This window comes from Hippopotamus amphibius, chromosome 1 (genome assembly GCF_030028045.1).
Source record: "Hippopotamus amphibius kiboko isolate mHipAmp2 chromosome 1, mHipAmp2.hap2, whole genome shotgun sequence".
Taxonomy (NCBI): Eukaryota; Metazoa; Chordata; class Mammalia; order Artiodactyla; family Hippopotamidae; genus Hippopotamus; species Hippopotamus amphibius.
In genome coordinates, this window is record NC_080186.1 from 199,067,972 (window position 1) to 199,090,300 (window position 22,329).

General features: G+C 38.6%; 2 protein-coding genes across 12 annotated transcripts in view; one reads left to right on the forward strand and one right to left on the reverse strand.

Moving 5' to 3' along the window:
- The window catches only part of ERAP1 (endoplasmic reticulum aminopeptidase 1), a 34,939-nt gene extending 21,161 nt beyond the window's left edge, over positions 1-13,778 (forward strand). For 2 of the 3 annotated variants that reach the window (XM_057738687.1, XM_057738670.1), the window contains 9 exons: positions 345-499; positions 1,979-2,058; positions 2,628-2,811; positions 4,197-4,353; positions 5,042-5,226; positions 6,139-6,300; positions 6,787-6,927; positions 7,485-7,566; positions 11,702-13,778. In XM_057738687.1, coding sequence (XP_057594670.1) covers positions 345-499; positions 1,979-2,058; positions 2,628-2,811; positions 4,197-4,353; positions 5,042-5,226; positions 6,139-6,300; positions 6,787-6,927; positions 7,485-7,566; positions 11,702-11,857 — 1,302 coding nt within the window. In that variant the 3' untranslated portion in view covers positions 11,858-13,778. The remainder of the gene's footprint in view (positions 1-344; positions 500-1,978; positions 2,059-2,627; positions 2,812-4,196; positions 4,354-5,041; positions 5,227-6,138; positions 6,301-6,786; positions 6,928-7,484; positions 7,567-11,701) is intronic. The other variant, XM_057738678.1, reaches the window with a different exon arrangement.
- Positions 13,779-15,109: 1,331 nt separating this feature from the next.
- CAST (calpastatin) overlaps positions 15,110-22,329 on the reverse strand; it is a 114,564-nt gene continuing 107,344 nt past the window's right edge. For all 9 annotated transcript variants that reach the window (XM_057738738.1, XM_057738711.1, XM_057738749.1 and 6 more), the window contains 2 exons: positions 16,231-16,296; positions 15,110-15,323 (listed from right to left, as the gene is read on the reverse strand). In XM_057738738.1, coding sequence (XP_057594721.1) covers positions 16,246-16,296 — 51 coding nt within the window. In that variant the 3' untranslated portion in view covers positions 15,110-15,323; positions 16,231-16,245. The remainder of the gene's footprint in view (positions 15,324-16,230; positions 16,297-22,329) is intronic.

Sequence of the window (22,329 nt, forward strand, 5' to 3'; positions counted from 1 at the left end):
AAAAACAGATGATTGAACTTGGTGTACCCCCCAAAAAATAATAAAAAAAAATACAATTATATGATGCATATTATTTATGTGATAGATTTTGATCCAGTAAGGAAAATTATATGGTAATACTTAGAACTAAATAAAAATATAAATTGCAAAAATAAAATAAAATAAAATAAACAGCTGGTGCTGTAATGGATGTGCAGTGGCTGGAGACAGTGGGGGAAGGGAGCAGGGGAAGGAACGAGGAAGAGCTTCACCAGCTGCAGCCCTGTGAGCGCGAGCTTGGGTTCTCTCTTTTCTTAGACTTGGGTCCAAGTGGGTCACACATCTGCCTTTTTCTTATAAACCAGCACTGGCGACAGGAAGGCCTTGATGTGAAAACCATGATGAATACCTGGACGCTTCAGAAGGGCTTTCCCCTGATAACCATCACAGTGAGAGGGAGGAACGTGCACATGAAGCAAGAGCACTACAGGAAAGGCCTGGACGACGCCCCAGAAACTGGGTAACGTTCACAGAGAGAAACTCATTTTGTTGCCTAGGTAACATCTGTCTTGCAGGGCGAACCCTTATTTTTGAAATAGTGCCCTTACTTTTGTTGCTAAAATATTTTAATCAAATCTATATATCCTATGAATTTCACTTATACACCACTATCTTTTCAAAAGGAGAAAGATGATATATAATTATTCTAACATTCTCAAGGTTTGTAGTTAGATATGTTGGTAATTTCCAGTTACTGGCTTGAAATCAGCTCTGATATAAGCATTCGCCACTAGATTACAATAGTGCCTGGAACTTGGGTTGGAGCTAACGACATAAACATTTAGGTAATTTCTGGGAAATACAGGAGGCTCGATCCTCTCCTTTGCAAGTCTGAGTTAGATCCTGGAACCTGTCTGTCAGCTTAACACTGCAGAGGACATCACTGGAAATGAGGCACTGCAACTTGACTGACCCTGGATGGACACTATTTAATTTTTTTTTTATTTTGAAATAATTACAGACCTATGGAGAAGTTACAAGGACAGAGCAAAGAATTCCCATGTACTCTTTGCCCAGATACGTGTTGACTCTTTACCATATTTATCTCCCTACATATAACCTAAAATAGCAAACCGTTCCAAAAAATATGATTTTTTATTTCTCTCTCTATATATGGCATATGTATATTTTTTAACTGTTTGAGGGTAAGTTGGAGACATGATTTCCTCTTTACCCTGAAATACTTCAGTGTAGTATTTCCTAAAAAACAAGAAAATTCATTTATATAGCCACAGTACCTTTATCAAAGGTTATGAAAAATTGTGAAGTGAACTTGATAAATACTGTTAGCAAATATATCAATCTTATTCAGCTTTTCTCAGCGGTTCTAATAATATCTTTATAGTAAATGAAAAAAATCTGGTTCTGGATTTCATATAGGATCATATTGTATTACTTGTCACATCTCTTTAGTTCTTTTTTTTTCTGAAACACTTCCTCAGTCTGTCTTTCTTGACCTTGACATTTTTGAAGAATACAGGCTAGCTATTTTATAGAATGTCCTTTAATTTGGGTTTTCTGCTGTTTCTTCACAATCAGATTCAGCTTATGCATCCTTGGCAGGGATTCCACAGAAGTGTTTTCCTGAGTATATAATTTAGAAGGCATATGCTGTCAAGTTTCTGCCATTACTAGTGGTCACATTTTTAAACTTAAGCCCCCTGAGATCCCTGTAGACAATCACTGCTAAGGCTGTCAGGGCTCCCTCGAGCCCACATTCCTAGCTCTATTCAAGGAGTCCAAGAAGAATGGGTAGTGCCTGAGCTGACAACTCCTAAAAAGCTGGAAAATGGGCTGGGGATGTTTTGAGCTCTTGACTACAGCAGTTTTGGGTACCGTCCTTCCTTAAACAAGGCAGTTCCCGGCACTTGGTTGGTGATCTAATAGCTGCTTGTTGCATTGAATCAGCAAATGAACATGCCGTCCTCCTTTCTTGTAGGTACCTGTGGCATGTCCCATTGACATTCATCACCAGCAAATCAGACTCAGTCCAACGATTTTTGCTGAAGACAAAAACAGGTAATTTATTGCGGAACCAACTAGCTTATTTCAAGAAGGAACTATGGAAATGTGCAGGATTTAGCTAATAAGTTTTCTTTGCTCTTTATCTTGGTTAAAATAAAAAGATCAGGTCAGCCTTTATCTTCAGCAGATCCTTGACTTTCAGTTTCTAGTGATGAATATAGGTTTGAAAATGCTCTCTGGTTGCAAAAAAGAAGGACAGTATCTTGCCGGATAGGGATGAACACAGTTGAGTTATGCAATGCCGAGGAGGAGAGACACTTGGGAAGATTGCCCCTTACTTTAACATTGCCACATTGTATCATATATATGGCCTGAAACATGGCGGCATTCTTCTCACAGATCTATAAATCTCACAAAATTAGCGTCTAAAACTAGTATTGGCTTTTGTCTATAGGGTTGCTATTTTCTGGTTCCTAAAAGGAATGCATTCAATATGAAACTCATTTCAGTATTAAAATTGTTCAGTATTAAACTTGCCTTCAGTTTCCTTGTCCAGTCTGATCAGAAAAGCTTTCACCAGTGAAGGGAGAAAATGGAGCCATGATCTATTTTATTTGTTCTAGATGTGCTCATCCTCCCAGAAGAGGTGGAATGGATCAAATTTAATGTCAGAATGAATGGCTATTACATAGTGCATTATGAGGATGATGGATGGGATTCCTTGACTGGCCTTTTAAAAGGAACACACACGGCCATCAGCAGTAATGATCGGGCCAGTCTCATTAACAATGCATTTCAGCTTGTCAGGTAATACAGGCTCCTCACAGTCCTGGTTTATTTCTGAAAGCTGCTGTTATCATTCAAATCCTTGATTTCTAAAGATGAAAATGATTGATTGCTAATAAGAAGTCGAAGGGTGTTTTCTCCTAAGTCTCTTCTAACAATTCAAGGTTGCTTTTAGCCTTAAGATTAACCTCTTACCAGCATCTGCTGAGTAAGGTAAAGAAAGGAACCTGTATTTTAATCTTTATCTAACAACTCGGATCAGACTGAGGCAAAAGTGTAGAAAACCAGGAGACCCACATCCTAGAGAAGCCACTTGCCTGGTCTCTAAAGCCTAGTCCTGCAGCTGTTTCTGGTCTTGCTGTTACAGATCAGGTTTCTCCCTGTGGGGTCTCTAACAGTCCTGAAGTCTTCTTAGAAGACCAGGTGACCCCAGCCCAAGTTGTTGGCATTACATCCCTTGGCTTAAGGAGAGCTATCCCCCTGCCCCGCCCCCACCCCACCCCAACTGGGTACCTGAACTTTACAGCATCTTTGTGGCACACAGCTCCTAAAACATGGCCCAACCAGATGACCTCTGAGTGGGTGAGGATAGTGTTCACTCTTTTTTCTTTTTTTGCCCCATAACATTGGCTTTTCAGGAAATGTTTCCCAAGCCTGAAACTCAAACGTCTTCCATATTTAGGTAGAATTGGAAGTCTAAAGGGAATCACCCAGGTGGGAGGGAACACAGCAATTCTCAACCCCATGTCGTCTCTCGGCTCTAAATGTTGAGTGCTTCCTTTTCTGGGCTTCTCGAGGTGACGGAAAGCAGTAGGGGATAAAGATAGGGGGTGCTTATCTAGCCAGTTCTGCCTGCCTAACTGTTCCCCTCCATAGCACACTACTGCCTAAGTCGCAGGGGATTTTGTGTTTATGTACATGAGTGTGCATCCTGCCACTAAGGTTTTTAACACCAACCCTCTGTAAGGAAGAATATGTAACTATCTTCAGTTTCTTTTTGAAATGGAGACCAGGATGTGTTGCCTCCAGGGACTCATACTTGTGCCTGAGTGGCAGTCTGCTGAGGCTTCCTGAAGGATCTTTAATCAAATTTCCCATTTTACTCTGGATGTTTGGCACAGTCCAATGTTTCATTGAGGGACAGTTGCTGACCTGTTGCCGTTGCATCTTAACCACAGCTAATAGAGCTGGCTCTATTATTTGAGAAAGTTCCTTCCCAGTGTAAACATGCCACATGTTGTGATATATGTGACTGGCAAGATATTAGTATAAAGTTCATTATTTATAAGGGGGCATTTATAGCTGTTTGAATATTTTGCTGGAAGGTTGTTAAAATAACTTTGGAAACAAATAGTTGATTCCCTGGATTCTTTTTTAAACTGCTAACCCTGGTGTCTCTTGACCAGCATTGGAAAACTATCAATTGAAAAGGCCTTGGATTTAACCTTGTACTTGAAACATGAAACTGAAATTATGCCAGTGTTCCAAGGTTTGAATGAGCTGATACCTATGTATAAGTTAATGGAGAAAAGAGATATGAATGAAGTGGAAACTCAGTTCAAGGTAAAAGCCTGAAATAAGCTGAATAGTTTTTAGACAACTGGTTTACTTTGGTGTGGGTGTGGAAAAGAGTTCTTACCATAGTGTGTGTGTATATATATATGTGTATATATATATATCTTGATATACTTTAAAGAAAATCACAATTACCCCAGTATTTGGGTTGACCAGTGAAGACTTTGGCTTCATTTTGGCACGAAAAATAGGCATGGCACTGTTAGATTCTGGTCTTAATTTTCAGGGATTTGTCATTCCCTTTGTTTGGCTAATCCTTTAATTCCATTTTACTTCTGTATTGTGATAGCTGCTATTAAGATTTTCTGGGACTCAGGTACTTAAGCAAGAGGCACAAAATTGCTACTTTTGGCAAAAGGTAATGAAGTCTTGTTGTATAACTTGCTCTCAAAATTTAGTCATATCCACTGTCTCTTTTAGTTCGCTTTGAAAGTGACAGTTATCCTTATTTTAAGTAGATAAGGATATATTTATAACATTGTTATGCAAATACTGAAATCATTCATCATTTCTTGCTTTTGACCCCTTTTATAATTAAATATAAACAGAACTGCATGGTTCTGAAAATAAGAGTTGGACTTTAAAAAATAACCCCCATCACCCGAGGGTGTATTGGATTTTATAAACCACGAGATGACTGGGGATAGGACGGGTGACACGTGTGGCTTTCCCACAGGCCTTTCTCATCAGGCTGCTGAGGGACCTCATTGACAAGCAGACTTGGACGGATGAGGGCTCCGTCGCAGAGCGGATGCTTCGGAGTCAGCTGCTGCTCCTCGCCTGTGTGCGCAAGTACCAGCCCTGTGTGCAGAAGGCAGAAGGCTATTTCAGACAGTGGCAGGCAGCCAGTGGAAACCTGAGGTCTGTTTTTACCAAACAACTAGTTCGTTCACGTAAGGGGTATCTTTTCTGTTTTCTGTCATTGTTGCTAAATATTGGGAGAAAAAGCAAGTATAGACAAGTCTCCCCTGATGCCCTTTTTGGGAAAATAATTTTTTTTTTTTAGATTTATCTAAGCTTCTCTCAACTTTCTGTTCTAAGAAATGCTAGGAGGGAACTTCTATGCACAAAAGTCAAGTATCTGGATGATTAGAATGGGATTGGAATAGTTCCTGGGTTTTGTTTGTTTGTGGTTTTGTTGTGTTTTTTTGTTTTTTTTTTAAATAGCTAAGGATACAAAACCTTATCACAACTGAGACAGCTGTACTGGACAGGAGCAGAGGCAGTGCCTCTCATAGTAGTTTCTTCAGGCCTCTTAAGCCCCTGATGGGTGGCGGGGTGGAGGGGTGGAGGAAGGATTAAGTCTTTTTGTATTTGGGGCTTAATTCCAATCCAGGATCCAGGAAATACTAAGCCAACAATATACATACTTCCATTTAAAGAAGGGCTTACAAATGGTGGTCCTATTGGATTCCTGAGTTTTGTTCATGGACTACATCTGACGTCTAGTTTGAATTTCTTTCTTTTGATTTGAAAAGTGACCACCTACTGAGTCACTCAGCATCATTAAAGTCCGTTAGAAATGTAGGTATTTATAGAAGTAGCATTTCATAATATATTTTTGAGAAGGCTACTTAAAACGTAATTTGAGTTACTTTCTCTTGCCTCTTTCATAAAATGTTACTGAAGGAAAGGTTACTTTTGTTTATATTTCCAGGCATGCTTCTCTAATTGTGGGGCCAGTGTATCATTTCATAATTGCTTGCTCTCCTGCCTGCACACACACCACCTTTATGAATCTCAGCCTCTCCCCGGGTGTATTCTTTCCCACAGCCTGCCCAACGATGTGACCTTGGCAGTGTTTGCTGTGGGGGCTCAGAATCCCGAAGGATGGGATTTTCTCTATAGTAAATATCAGTCATCATTGTCCAGTACCGAGAAAAACCAAATCGAATTTGCTCTCTGTATTAGCCAAGATAAAGAAAAGCTTCAGTGGTGAGTAATTCATTCATGTGCATGTAGCCAAGAGGAATTAAATTAGATCAGATCCTTCTGGCATCTATTTTTGTTCTCTTGGCCAGGAACTGTGTTTTCTGCTGGGAACATGTATACAAGAGGGCACAAATCTAAGTGTGTACGGTAAATAATTGAGTAGCAGGTGTCAGGGAAAATATTTAAAGAAGTATGTATTTGTGTATCTTTAGCACATTTAGAAATATACACTAGATATACCTATTTTAGCTACTATTTTGAGCAAATGAGAGAATATATGAGAATGGGTGTTGAAAACACTATATAAGTGTTAGTTTGTATTATTATGTAGCTGTAGTGAGTTTCTCAGGGCTCTGGTAACCTATGTAACTTTGGGGTCTTTGTTATTGGCAGATCTGCTTTTTTCTTTCACAAATTATTTTATTAAAGCCATTTGCCACTTTTTCAGGGCCTCTGCATTCCTAACGCTTCTTTTCTTAATCATTCTAGGCTACTAGATCAAAGTTTTAAGGGAGATATAATAAAAACTCAAGAGTTTCCAGATATTCTTGGAGCTATTGGCAGAAACCCAGTGGGATATCCATTGGCCTGGCAGTTTCTTAGGGAAAACTGGAATAAACTTGTACAAAAGTAAGTAGTGCCAAAAATTGTGCTGTGACTGGGAAACATTGCTGAACCTGGCTGTGTTTTTAGCTATGTTTGTAAAATAACAGCGATTATTTAAAGGGATTCTTTTGACTGAAAATAGGACGTAGAGGTACTTAAAATAACTTTCCTTAGAAAACATGAAATTCTAATTCAATGCTAATGAATGGATCTGGATGGTGAAGTTTTTCATTCCGTCTGGAATAATCTCTTCCTGTACCCTGTGACCTATCTGAAGCCTTCTGCACAGTGCAGCCCAAGTCTTCCATTTGGTACTTCCGCTTGTTGCATCTGCCCTTGTCTAACTCTTGTAGCACCTACTACTTCCGTCATTTTCTTTGGGGCTCTTAATCTTTGATTCAGTGGCCGGTGTGTTTATTTTTTACAACTAGATCTTAGCCCACTGGAGCAAAGGATCATGTCTTATCTTTTTGATGTCTAACCAGTTTTTAGTTAATTGCTATCATATATATGAGGCACTTAAAAACACACATCAAATGAACAAATACTTCACAATACATTTTGACAATTTCTATTTCTAGGTTTGAACTTGGCTCAAGTTCCATAGCCTACATGGTCATGGGAACAACAAATCAATTCTCCACAAGAGCACGGCTTGAAGAGGTAAAAAAAAAAAAAAAAAAAAAGCTTTCTTTTTAAACTTAAGTGACAATTAGCTAGTAAATTATCTAATAAATATAGGGTGGATGAAATACTTTAAGGGCCTGATGAGTTAGAAATGGATTTTGTCACTTAGTAAATGTTCTTTTTGGATATGTGTTTTGTTCAGTATGACGTGTTTAACATGAGCAAAAATCAGTTACAGATAAACTGTTGAAATCTGTGCCTCCTCCCAAACACGTTTAGAAGTCTTAGCTCTGCCATTAAAAATTTTAGGGCTTAAAAATGTGTTAACATCCTAACACTTTTAGGATGTTACCAGTGATTATTGGCAGTGTAAGTGACTTGAAGTGATCATCTATCGATAGTTACTGTAAAAGAGGCAGATCTGGAAGCTAGATTCTCCTCTGTTCAAGCTCATGTTTTCCTATTACTTATGTACCATCTACTTTCAAAAAGAATTTTAGGCAATTTATAAGGTCCATATATAATGTTAAAATAAAGAAGAAAAAGCTGCATGATGTTTAGAAAGAGGTATGAGAGATTTATGCTTAGGATGATTTATTGCAATCGTACCCTAAGTTTATCACAGCTTCCAAGCAGCCAAAGAAAGAAGAGAAGACATATGAGTTATTGTCAGGTAAGCGAGAACCATGGAACATGCAAGTTTTCCACAAAAGCAGACTTTTCTCTCAGTCTCAAACTTTTGAGGAATTTGAGGCATTGGTCATTTTGTGGTGGTGGCTCTTCTATAATAACGTTTTCTGTTATAAAGTTGGAGAACAAATTTTACATGGTTTGAAACGTTGCATTTAGATAAAAGTTGAGAGCCTAATATTAACTTTTTAAGGAATGGTTCCATTGTGTAGTCTAGTTACACCATGATCTAGCTTGATAGAGGGAGAGTGCTTTGAAAATGCAAAAGAAATGTCATGACCTTTATCTTTTCTCCAGTTTTTCTCGCCCAGGCTTGTACAATTAACTTGCACATAATAATTCAAGCTTGAATTCTAGTAAGGTCTACAGCAGAGTTATTCTGTGTGACAACTGCAGAGCCAGCCATGGGCTGTGACCAGATAGACAAAACATTTTTTGTGTAGCAACAAAATATTTCATTCATTTACCTTCTCATTAATTCATTCAGGACACATTACATTGTTCCTCTACAGCAGGTGTGGCTTTAGGTTGCAGGGCTACGATAATGAACAGGCTAGACAAAGCCCCTGCCCTCATAAAGCTTAAATTCTACTGGGGGAGTCAGACAGTTACAGGCAGATCAACCTGTGTCAGGTGGTTACATGTTCTGAAGGTGAATAAGGCAAGGGAAGGAGAGAGAGTGACTGGGTAAGGGATGATGCTTTGTTCTGTGGGATGATTAGGGGACATTTGAGCAGATACTGAAGGAAATGCAGGTATCTAGGAGAGTGTTGTGTGCAGAGGAAACATCAGGTGCAAAACCCTGAGGCAGGACATGTTAATGAAAGAGCCCGAGATATTGTCAGAATGGAGAGTGTCCTTCCGACATTTAAAATGCAGGAGTCATCCTGAGCCCTTCCTTCCCCTCACATCCAGTTCATCCCAAGTCCTGTTGGCCCTGCTTCCAGCATATGCACCGTATCTGTGCACTTCTCTGCTCTTACCCCGGCCAAGCCTTTCTCATCTCTTGCCTGGCCTATGGTGACAGCCTCCTAACTGGCCTCCCTCCTGCCACTTTGCCAATACCAAGCCATTTTCCACCTTTAAAACTGAAAACTGGGCTTCCTAGGTGGCGCAGTGGTTGGGAGTCCGCCTGCCAATGCAGGGGACACGGGTTCGACCCCTGCTCCAGGAAGATCCCACATGCCACGGAGCAACGAAGCCCCAAACAAACAAACAAACTGAAAACCAACCCACAACTGACCCTTTCATGAAAGCCTGCCCATGGCTCTTGAAGTCTCAGACCTCTCCTTCCTGTGGGGGTGGGGTGGTCATTAGCTGGCTCCTGCCCGCCTCTCCAGCCCATTCGCACACGCCCCTGTGTTCACCCGCTGCAGCCACTCAGCCTCCTGCCCTGGGCCACCAGGTGTTTCTCCTGCTCCAAGCTTCCGCACTTTTTGCTTCTTCCGCCTGGCTTGCTCTTTCCCCAGCTTTAGACTGGAACGGCTCATTTGATTCTTTAGAGGCCCCAGACCACTCAGTCGAAAGCAGGCCACCCCCTCCCCCATTGCTAACAGAGCCCGGGTTTACTTTCTCCCCGGCAGTGCAGAGTCATCATAGTTCACTGCTTGTCTCCCCAGGCAGACTGTAAGCTTCACGAGGGTAGGGTGCTTGCCTCACTCACTGCCTCGTCCTCAGTGTCTTGCACAGTAATTAAGCCAGAGGAATGAATAAGTACCAGAGTCAATATTCATGAAGAAATGGATGAGGGTGAGTCCCTGGGACGTGCTGGGCTCTAGGTTCTGCACCTTTGCCCACATGATACAACTACATCCTCACCAAAGCTCTGCAGTGTGACAGATGAGGAATCCTAGTCCCAGAGAAGTTAATCATTTACTCACCGTCATACAAGCTAGTAGCATAACACCTAGTTTTCTACCCATATATCAGGCTGCTTACTGCACAGAAAATATTCTCAAGGAGGCAGGTTTAAATCAAATACATTCTCAGTTGAGATGCTGAATTTCCCAAGGCAGATGAAGATGGGAGTGATAAATCTGGGTCAGGAAGAGTAGAAGGGCAAGGGTTAACAGCTGGCTTTGTTAGAGCTCTTACAGATTTGTTTTTTAGTACTATCATGATAGGCTTCTTCAGGATTAATTTGACCAGTTAGTAAAAATATTGATGTGGTTTGACCAGAGTACCCAGAGTGATTTTTTATTTTTATTTTTTATATTTTATTGAAGTATTGTTGATTTACAATGTTGAGTTCATTTCTGCTGTACAGCAAAGTGACTCAGCCATACATATATTCTTTTCCATATTGTTTTCCATTATGGTTTATCACAGGACATTGCCCAGAGTTAGTTTTTAAACTGCATATTAATTAATCTTGAGTTCTGAGAGACAAAACAGTAGATTGAGCTACAATTTAAGGCAGGAAAGTGAAGCGGGTTAAGTGTTTTCTAGGTTGCTATAGCAGGAGGGCATGCCTTCAGCTCACTGAAAAGTTCTGAGATTTAATTTTAAAATAACTCTGAATCATTTAAAATTGGAATTTGATCTTTCAAAAGCCTATTCTTACCCCCCCTCCTTTTCCCAAACTTATGATATTATGACATGGATTTTTAAGGAATTAACTGTCTGGAATCCATGCTGAATAAATAATATATCTTGGCCTAGACTTTCTTCCTGTCTACGAAATCAGAAATTGATGGATTAATGTGAAAATTTATGGGAAAATGTTAACTCTTGAAGGTGAGACAGAGTAAGACAATGGTTAGTGCTGTTACAAAGCCAACCTATTCCTCATGTGAGCTTAAAGGGGATAAAGTACCCAGCGGTGAAACAACAGCAAAGATATTTTCAGCAAAGATATTTTCGAGGAGATAGTCAAGCGACTCATCTCTTTAAAACCACAGGAAACTTTGTGTGGATTTTACCTTGAGGGAACAATACATCAATTGTGGATTAGGATAAAAATATTTGGCAAGGTTTGGGGTATTACCACCATAGCTTGCTAAGAACCCCATTCCCCCCAGTTTCTCTATCATAACATACAAGGCCAGGCCCATGGAGAAAGACTGCACTTATGTGGCTGAAACTGTTTTCCTTGGCAAAGAAGATACTCTGCACTTTCTGCTTTTTCAGATACGTTTTAAAAAGTTAGCATCTGTGTGTCTCTAACAGAATACACATTAGATACACGTGACTTTGATTAAAACTTAATTATAAAATGGTAAACAGTGAAGTCTTTTAGAATCTAGCAACTGTAAATAAAAACTGCAAAGAAAAAACACAAAACTTGGCATCATGAGGCATGAGCTCATTTCATAGAGCTGAAGTTATGAACATAATCGTATCCAGACACCTGGCCCTGCCTTCTATGTAGAATTTTGACAAATGCTGGAATTTTGGCTTCAGTTTTCTTTTAACTAGCGTGAACGTATATTTGTGTAACTTAATAAAACAAAATTTTAAAAACCCAATTTTTCCTCACCAGGTAAAAGAATTCTTCAGCTCTTTGAAGGAAAATGGGTCTCAGCTCCGCTGCGTCCAACAAACAATTGAAACCATTGAGGAAAACATACGTTGGATGGATAAGAATTTCGATAAAATCAGAGTGTGGCTACAAAATGAAAAGCTCGAACTGCTGTAAAATTCGTTCCCTGCTGGTTCCTGTGATGGGTAACCTCCAAAATTTTGTTGAATGAATATGTTCAAAATAGAGATGGTTGTCTTAGCACCCACTGACGATGCTTCCTGCTCCTTCAGCTCCTTATTCATTCGTCCCTTCCTAGGAAGACTGGCTGTTAAGTTTTTCATCAGGGTGTTATTGCCACCACGTGTTCCATGAGAGGTGTTACCCTGAAATGTAAACCCAAGTGGGGGGGGGCGGTTCCCTGCTATGGAGAAGTAAAGTACCTTATTCTTACTTTATATTTTATGCTTAAGCCCTGTGGTCTCCACACCCCTGCTCCCCACACCTTGCTCCCCGTGTGCTCTCATTCATAAGCTGTTGTGCCAGTCTCCTGGGAAGACTCTCCACAGTAGTGACTACTGAACCATGAGCCCCTGACGCAGTGACTGAGCCAGAACGCCCCATCTGCTTTCCACCTTCCTCTCCCTTGCTGCATGCCCAGGGGCTGACGTGTAGGGCCACATCAGGAAGCTTCCCTGTCCTCTGACTTTCCGTTGACCTCCCAGGAGGGCAGCTTAGAGCTGGGGTTGGGGAGAGGGCAGGTGGGGGTGTTGATTCCCCTGCTTCCCTGGCAGGGTGCCTCAGGCTGGCCTCCACCGAAGGTCTCAGCTCCCCGCTCCAGCGAGGCGGCTCTCTTTGCCACAAGCCTTCTCCATCTCTGCGTTCTATTAAGTGCTTCCTCCTCATCCCTTAGGGTGAAGGGTGAAATGGGAGCCGGGCTTTAACTAGTCCTGGCTGGACTTGTGGTTTCCATACATCCTGCGCACATTTTTGTTTAAAAAACAAAAAACCCCACAAAAACCTTTTATAGACCCCCTCCTCAGATAGTCCTAATTGGAGTGTACCATCTGTTCCCTCAGGGACCCTGACTAATAGTGTCCCTTCTGAAAAAGCAGTGCATTCAGGTCTAGAAGAGAAACCTTTTATTTGAAGTTGAACCTGAGAGCTATTGATCCCTAAGTAGGGGATGCGTCCTCTCCCTGTTCCTTATTTGACCTAGTTTATCATCTCTAAACAACCTGTTATTGGCACTTATTGCCAGTAAGGCATTGTAGTCTCTAGTAAATGATAAGGTATTGTGAAATGGAAAATACTTGCTTATATTAGCCTAAGTAAAGACAGTGTATTGTGTTGGAATTGAAGTGTTTTATTATGTTTTAACATATTGCAAAATTTAAGATAAAGGAATATGATATGAAAAATGTCAGTGTGTTGTTCTAATACACTATGGAATAGAGGGTCTTTCCTGGACATAAATGTGTTTACAATTCCATTTTTTCACATATTGCATGGTTTAATGGTTTGAGAACTAAAAACAGAAATCACTGGTCATTTTCACCCCCAGGTGTTTTCTTCTAAAATAAAATACAAAGCCAAGATTTTAATGTAAAATATTTTTCTTTAATTGCATCTTATATCTTGATTAATGAAACATGGAAATAGTGGTTTTCAGTCTTGGTCGCCTGAGGAACCTATTTTCATCTGCTTTTGGAGAGATCCATTTTCTAAACAGACACAATATTGCCATAACAATGTGCAAAACCCTTTTTTGGTAATAAAAAAATTTACCTCTAAGCAAATGTTTGCAATTATTTACTCCAAATTAGATGGGTAAAAAGGGACCGATTTAGATCCTGTAGCATACGCAATTCATCGTTAATTACTAGCAAACACCCAAGTCTTGAAGACATTTCTAATAAACAAAAAGGCAAAATCAAGAGTACCTTAAATAAACGTTTACTTTTACAGGCATTTCTTACATCTCTGGATTTTGGTATGTAATTTAAAAATACTTGTATATATGCATGTAAATTAGTAATACTGCAGCCATATCCTTGCAAATACATCTGTCAATGTCAAAGGTTTCATTTTTTTTTTTTTTAAACAAAACAAGTTTTTACTAACTATAGACACATCGTTAGAATCTCTCAGGAAAAGTGTTTACTTTCTTGATTAGTGCCTTGAAAAGGTCTGTTTAGTCACCATAATCCTGGCTTATATTTCCCAGCTTTAGACCAATAATGCCTACATCTCTGATGGGATGGAGAGATAGCATTTGAAGTAGATGACATTTGAATCTCATAGGTATATGCATAATTTTTAAAGAGAATTTTTAGGTAGTATTAACCAAATCGGATGCCCATATAAGTAGTATTGTTATTTTTGCTTTGCCTCTCACCCCATTAGATTCTATTGGTGATATTACTTATTTTTAGTGAAGTTGCTCAGTCCTAATAAGTCGTTTAAACAGATGCTAAGGAAGCCTGTGCTTTCTGAACTAAGAAATTCCAAATCAGTTTTATGACGTGTACCTGATATCTTTTCCTGCATTCACTATCAGGAAATAAAGATGAGATTTTGATAAAGATTTAATTTCATCAATGATATCAGTGCTATGTTCATAAACCATTCAGAAAGATACGAGAGACCAATCCAAGTTGTGGGATAGCAGACCCTAGCTCTTAAACTGCTGAGGGGGAAAAGCAGATTTTTTAATTATAAAAAGATCTTTTTCTTTATTTTTAAACAAAAATTTGTCTTTGTCTTTGGTAAACCCAGCTTCCATTGAGCCACATGCTGTACAGTACAAGACTAATGTGGCAATGGCTCTAAGCAAACAGTTGCTGCTCAGGTTTTAAAGAGAAAGGATGAAGCACAGCTTAATGCAGTAAACCAGCAGAGGTCAAGCCATATGAGTATTCTGAGAATTAGATTTTGTTATTCTTGGAACTTGCTATGCAGTGACATAGAGTCTGCATTTTGCTCTTCTGACTTGAGTCAAGTCTGAGTAGGCCTGTGCTTACGTCCTAACCTCTGGCAAAGAAGAGTTCAGCCTGAAAAGGGGTGCGGTGCTTCCTCGTCTACCCAGGTTATCTAGTATTAGCAGCTTGAGAGGAGATATGTGCCCAATGTACAATATTTTATGCTTGACTTATAAACATTAACCCAAAGAAACATCAAATACAGTTCAAAAGCCCAAGAGGAAAGGGGTAATGAGAAATCAGAACATTGAAGACTATGTAAAGGATTGTTTTTCAAATGCTAACAACAACAAAAAGTTACATGCAAATTGAAAGTACGAGATTTACAGGCACTGTGGGTAGAATGTGCAAAAGTTTGCAAAGGTTTTTCCTTTTGTGTGTGTAGCTTTAAGAAACTATCAAATATATCTCTTAGAAATATAAAGTTCCTTTCTCTCCCAACTGAAGACACTTTTTAAAAATTCAAAGTTTATCAATACTCAGTAGAATAACACAGGTGAACCAGACAAATTCAGTTTTTCAGGAAAAGAATAACAAATAGGATGTCAAAAGACTCAACAAATACAGCCATCTAGAAGCCATCCAGAAAATTTTTCTGCTGTCAAAGCCTTTTGTTCTTCAAAAGTCACCATCTACCAGCTGAAGATTTTATATGCAGATACCTTGAAAAATTCAAAGAAGAAAATTCAGTGAACCATTTGATATGTAATTTTCTTATTACGGGCATAATAAATTTAAGGAGGAATTTACTATAAGTGGATACTGGAGTAGAAAATTAAAAGAAAAATTTTTTTTTATAATTTTGGGGAAAATCTTTGGATCAGTTCTAATCAGTATACCTCCCTCTTTATAGGAAATAAAAGTGGATCAAGGTGAGAGAGTCTAATCCAATTTAAGCTACATTTTGATTTCTTTTAGGTTTTTGGCAGCAAGTGATTATAAGCTTTTATGGTTTAGAATACGACTTCTTTTCTCTGAAGTTAATAAAGGCCCAGCTCTCAAGGTAGATCTCAAGAGACTCCCTCATCCATACTAGCTCTTCAGTCACCACAAAGTAGAATCAAACACAGAGCCTTACTTTCTAAAACTAAGAAGAACAAAAGTAGTCAATCTTTTCCTTTGCTGTATTCTCAAAACCCTGTAATTACCATTAGATCCTAGGGGGTACTTCTCACCCTACCATGTGTTTGTATTTTGGGTAGTATCTATATTATAAGGCCAATTCACTATACGATGTAACATGCCAATTTTCCTTTGCCACAGTAACCTGCAGTCATGAGCATTTGGGTTTCAAAGAGTCAGCTAGACTTAGATGGTCATTTTCTTTAAGAGCCTGGCCCAATATTTTCAAGAGCTCTTATTTATAAGATTAAAGCTTTTAAACATTTCAGTAGCACCATTTATTGCTTTTCAGGGAATTTTACTCTATAGATTTTGCAATGTGCATTTCATGCCAATAGCATAAAGAGAACATGAAATACTCAAGAAGCAGGTTAGTTTTTCTCACCTATAACACACAGGCTGGTGGAAGGTATAATTGTCTTCATTTACTATAAACACCCAACTTACCAGATAGTGTGAACTTTAACTTGTACTTTTTCCATCAGCTTTTGGCTTGGAAGTTTCCTCCTTTGCCTAAAAGGACAAGCAAAAACCATCAATGAGCTCTTTATTTTCTGGATTAAATACCAAAAACTCATCAACCAGAAGAGGCTTATGAGGAAATAGGGTTTTCAGAATTAAAAGGGCAGAAGATGGTAGTCCACAGGGGAGAATAAAATGGTCCTTTGTAAGTATCTCATTTAGCCCAAACACTGACTTTTTCCCCTTCAAGTTTATAAACTAAAAATAACCTTATAAGTGATTTTAAATTTTTTGCTTTAGAGTTTGTTTTTTCTGAAGGCCAGCATAGTTGAAGAAAAAAAATACATATGTATTCATGGATGGTATCCATTCATTACAGAGTGATCCATCCTTCTCCTGTATTTGGGGGTTTACTGGGCAGCTAATCCACTCAGCATATAGGGTTACTGTGCTTTCTATTTTTTGAGTATGTACTTCGTATAACAGAAATTAAATAATAAACAAATATTTAATCTGAGATATAATGGCATAAGCAACTTATTATCCATCTGTTTTTTTGTATCTATGGATTTCACTTTTTTGAGGTATAATTGACATGTATTAGTTTCAGGTATATAACAATGATTCCATATGTATAAATATTGTGAAATAACACAAGTTTGGTTAATATCCATCACCATACATAGTTACAAAATGTTTGTGATGAGAACTTTTAAGATCTACTCTCTTAGCAGCTTTCAAGTATGCAATACGGTATTTACTATCATCACCATGCTTTACATAACAGTCTCTGTTCTTTTGTGTGTGTGTGTGTGTGTGTGTGGCGGTGTCACGAGGCCTGTGGGATCTTAGTTCCCTGACCAGGGGTTGAACCCATGCCCTCAGCAGTGAAAATGAGGAGTCCTAAACCCTGGACCACCAGGTAATTCCCTGGGCTCTCTATCCTGTTCCATTGATATATGTGTCTGTTTTTATGCCAGTACCATACTATTTTGATTACTGTATCTTTGTAATATAGTTTGAACTCAGGGCACATGATGCCTCCAGCTTTGTTTTTCTTTCTCAAAATTACTTTGGCTATTTGGGGTCTTTTGTGGTACCATGCAAATTTTAGGATTGTTGTTTCTATTTCTATGAAAAATGTCATTGGAATAAGGATAGATTGCCTTGAATCTGTAGATTAAGTAGTATGGACATTTTAACATTTTTTCAATCTATGAGTATGGAATAATATTGGCCTCGTAAAATGAGTTTGGAAGTACTCCCTCCTTTTCTATTTTTGGAAGAGTTAGAGAAGGATTGCTATTAATTCTTCTTTAAATATTCAACCAGTGAAGCTCTCTGATCCCAGACTTTTGTTTGCTGGGAGATTTATGATTACTCATTCAATCTCCTTACTAGTAATTGTTCTTTTTATATGTTCTATTTCTTCATGATCCAGTTTGGTAGGTTGTATGTTTCTTTCTTCAAGGTGTCCAATATCTGGTGTATAACTGTTCATAGCAGTCTCTTATGATCCTTTGTATTTCTGCTGTATTTCTTTGGTATCAGTTATAATGCTCCTTTTTCATTTGATTTTATTTGACTCCTCTTTTTTTCCTTGGTCAGCCTAGCTAAAGGTTTTGTGAATTTTATCTTTAAAAAAAAAAGCAGCTCAGTTTGATTTATGTTTTGTATTGTCTTTTTAATCTCTTTCATCTATTTCTGTTTTGATCTTTGTTATTTCCTTTCCTGTGGGCTTCATTTGTTATTCTTTTTCTAGTTCCTTGAGGTATAAAGTTAGGTTGTTGTTCGAGATTTTTCTGATTTCTTGAAGTTTATCACTATAAACTTCCCTCTTAGAACTACTTCCTCTGTATCCCATAAGTTTTGGTATATTGAGTTTTTGTTTTCATTTGTCTCAAATTATTTTTTCTTTTATTTCTTCTCTGACCCATTCATTGATTGTTGAGTAGCATGTTGTTTATGAAATCCACATATTTGTGACTTTCCTAGTTTTCTTCTTATAATTGATTTCTAGATTCATACCATTGTAGTGAAAAAGATGCCTTACATGATGGCAGTCTTCTTAAATTTACTGAGTTGTTGTTTTGTGGCCTAACACATGATACATCCTGGAGAATGTTCCATGTACATTTGAGAAAAAATGTGTATTCTGTGGCTCTGGATCAAATGTTTTGTATATATCTATTAAGTACAACTGCTATAACATCATTTAAGGCCAATGTTTCCTTATTGATTTTCTGTCTAGATTATCTATCAGTTGATGAAAATGGGGTATTAAAGTCCCCTACCATTTCTCCCCTTAGATCGGTTAATATTTGCTTCATATTTAGGTGCTCCTATGTTGGGTGCATAAATATTTACAAGTGTTAAACGCTCTTGTGCATTTATCCCTTTATCATTATTTAATGGTCTCCTCTGTCTCTTTTTACAGTCTTTGTTTTAAAGACTATTTTGTCTGATATAAGTATAGCTACCCCAGCTTTGTTTTGGTTTCCATTTACATGGAATGCTTTTTCCATCTCTTCACTTTCAGTCTGTCCTTAAATTTGAAGTGAGCTTCTTGTAGGCAGCATATAGATGGGTCTTGCTGTTTTATCCATTCTGCCACTGTCTTTCAATTGGGGAATTTACCCCATTTACTTTTAAAGTATTTATTTATTAATAAGTATGTACTTACTGCCATTTTGTTAATTGTTTTCTGGCTGTTCTGTAGTTCCTTTGTTCCTTCTTCTCTTGCTCTCTTCTTTTGTAATTTGATTATTTTCTATAGTAGTATGCTTAAGTTCCTTTCTCTTTCTCTTTTGTGTATCTACTATAGGTTTTACTTTGTGGTTACCATGAGGCTTACATTTAACAACTTATGTTTATATTTTAAATTGATAACAACTTAAGTTTGAACACATTCCAAAGCTCTACATTTTTACTCTCCACCCCCATGTTTTGTTTCTGATGTCCATTTTATATCTTTTAATCTTGTGTATCTTTTAATTAATTATTGTAGTTATAGTTTTTTTACTTTTGTCTTTTAACCGTCATACTAGCTTTGTAAGTGATTAATACACCACCTTTACAACATTAGATTATTCTGAATTTTACTGTATATTAACCTTTACCAGTGAGATTTGTACTTTGATATGTTCTCCTGTTACTAATTAGCACCCTTTTCAGCTTAAAGAAGTCTTTTTTTTAACATTTCTTGTAAGGCTGGTTAGTAGTGATGAGCTCCTTTAGCTTTTGCTTATTGTGAAAACTTTTTCTTTCCTTTAAATCTGAATAACAACTTTTCCAAGAAGAGTATTCTTGAAAGTTTTCTCTTTCAGCACTTTGAATATATTGTGACACTCCTTTCTGGCCTGCAAAGTCTGCTGGAAATCTGCTAATAGTCTTACGGGGGTTCCCTTGTATGTAAAAAGTTGTTTTTCTCCTGATGTGCGTAGGTTTCTCACCTTGTCTTTAACTTCTGACATTTTAATTGTAATGTGTCTATGGTGTGGGTGTCTTTGGGGTGACTGTCTTTAGGTTCTTCTCATTTGGAAGCCTATGGGCTTCTTAGATATGGATGTCTGTTGCCTTCCCCAGGGTAGGGAAGGTTTTAGCCATTATTTCTTCAAATAAGTTTTGTCCTTTTCTCTCTCACTTCTCCTTCTGGGACTCCTATAATGCAAATGTTCATCTGTGTTGGTCTGTGTGATGTTATCCCGTAAGCCGTAAGTAGTCCCTTCAGCTCTTTTCTTTTCCTTTTTCTTTTTTTTTTTTTGCTCCTTTGATTGAGTCCCATTGCTCTGTCTTTGAGTTCACTGATCCTTTCTTCTGCTTCTTCTAGTCTGCTAGTGTGTTTTTCAGCTCAGTTATTGTATTCTTCAGCTCTGTGACTTCTTTTTGTTACTTTCTTATATTTTTCCCACATCTTTGTTGAAGTTCTCACTGTGCTCATCCATTCGTCTCCCAAGTTTGGTGAGCATCTTTATGACTATTATTTTGAACTCATCAGGTAAACCACTTACTTCATTAAGATTTCTATCCTGATGTTTTAATCATTTGGAACATATTCCTCCATTTCTTCATTTTCCTTGACTCTCTGTGTTGGTTTCTGTGCATTATATAAAACAGCCACCTCTCCCAGTCTTGAAAGAGTGGCCTCGTGTAGGAGATGAACCTTACAATTAAACCCTGCCCGAACTCTTGATCGTCTCTCAAAACATTGTAAGTGTTCAAGCAGTCTATTTTATTTTCACTGGTTCACAGCAGTTGAGGGTGTGCTAAGATCTGTCAGTGTCTCAAAGAGGAGAATCTCAGTACCAAGATTCAGGCTGAATGGAAGCCAGTCCCTCAGGTAGCACCTTTTAAAATATACAAATACATATAGTCTTGTAGGACCACAAGCATAAGTTCTGCTGGCCACCAGAACCAGGTGATTGGGAAGTGTCCCCGGGTGGCAGTTACAAAAACTGGGCCTCTAGATGAGTGTATAAGCTCCCTTCTGGGAGATGCTGGTGACCTGGAGCTGGTGAGCAGCAGCCATGTTTCCTAAGAGCACATCCGTAAGTGGCTAGATGTATGCCAAACCTGAAGCCTGCCCCTCAGGCCAAAGCACCAGGACAAGCAAGTAAGCCTCTTACACAGAAAGACTGGAGTATGTTTTAATGTCTGCCATCTGTGCAGTACTCTGGGGATGGTAGCTGGCTAAGAACTGTACCTCTGATTGCTTTGGCGTGGGCAGGTGAGTCAGAGCTCACAACCCCCTTTAACAACTGTTTCTCAGTTTGCTATAGCCTTATGGGTCTTCTGGACACAAACTCCATTGGCCATCAAAGCTAGATGGTTTGGGGGCTCCTTTTTCAGGTGGTTGTTAAGGTTGGGGTGCTGATGTGGGGTTCAACGTTTTTGCTCCTCAGGGAGAAGCTCTGAGTTTTGAGTTCCCCCTTGATGGTGAGCTGCTATGTTGGGGGTAGGGTTTATGGTGAGACTGTGTCCCAGTCTCTCCTACCCAATTTGATGCCAGCCTTCTCTCATTTACCAGATGAAAAGGAGTCACTCAGATAATTTGGGGTTTTTTTTAACTAGAGGAAATTGTTCCATATGCAGCGCTAGATCCAGTATTTCCATGGGATAAGGTGAGTTGAGGATCTTTACATCACCATCTTGAACTGGAACTCACTATCTTACTTTTTAGGAGTTTTGATGTAGCTGGACTATTTTTTTTAAACCTGTACATTTTATTTCTCATTATAATTGGGATCATAGTCATAACCATTTGAATTCTATGTTTTTAGAATCAGAGGGGACCTAGAACTTGTCTAATCCAACTTCCATTCCTTCCCTGACCACAGTTTGAGTAATTTTAATAACAGGAAACTTCCAAGTTTCCTATTGTTGTGCTGCATTAATGCCCAGCTCTAAGGAACTAGACCCTAAAATTTCCACTCATTAGTCTTAGTTCTGCTTTCTAGAGCAACATGAAAAATTAGATACCATCTGGGAGGAAAGACTGCTGGTACTGAATGTGAGTATATCGGATCACAGAAACTGTAAGATCTTCTCTAATTCTATATACTACTTCCATGTTTTAAGATTTACATAAGCCACATTCTCTGATGGTGTCACCCCCCCCTTGCCACACACATGTATTTTAACACGTCTTAATTTGCTGGTTCTTATGATGACTAACATCATAAATTATTGACTTTTTTCTTAATGACATAGAATTGATGGTGATTTAGATGTGATGAAACATAGTATGTGCATCTGTACTGTACAGTGTTTATCCAAGTGGAAATGTGAAGCAGGAAGTGGTAGTCTGAGTCTTTGGAGAGGAAGGTATAAGATAGATTCACCCATCCCAACAGTCCCCAAAGTCTCAATCCATTACAGCATGAACTCTAATGCGCAAAAGCATACCCAAGAGATCAAGTGAATTAAGGACTGATAAGGTACCAATGATACAGCAACCAGCATGTCATTGCTGTTCTTGGGCAGAGCTCAAGAAGAGGAAGCAGGGGTCACAGAGACAAATCTGTCAAGGAGGTGAAGGGATGGAGGTGAAGGGATGGAGGAAAATAGGGCTTTTGAAGTTGTGAA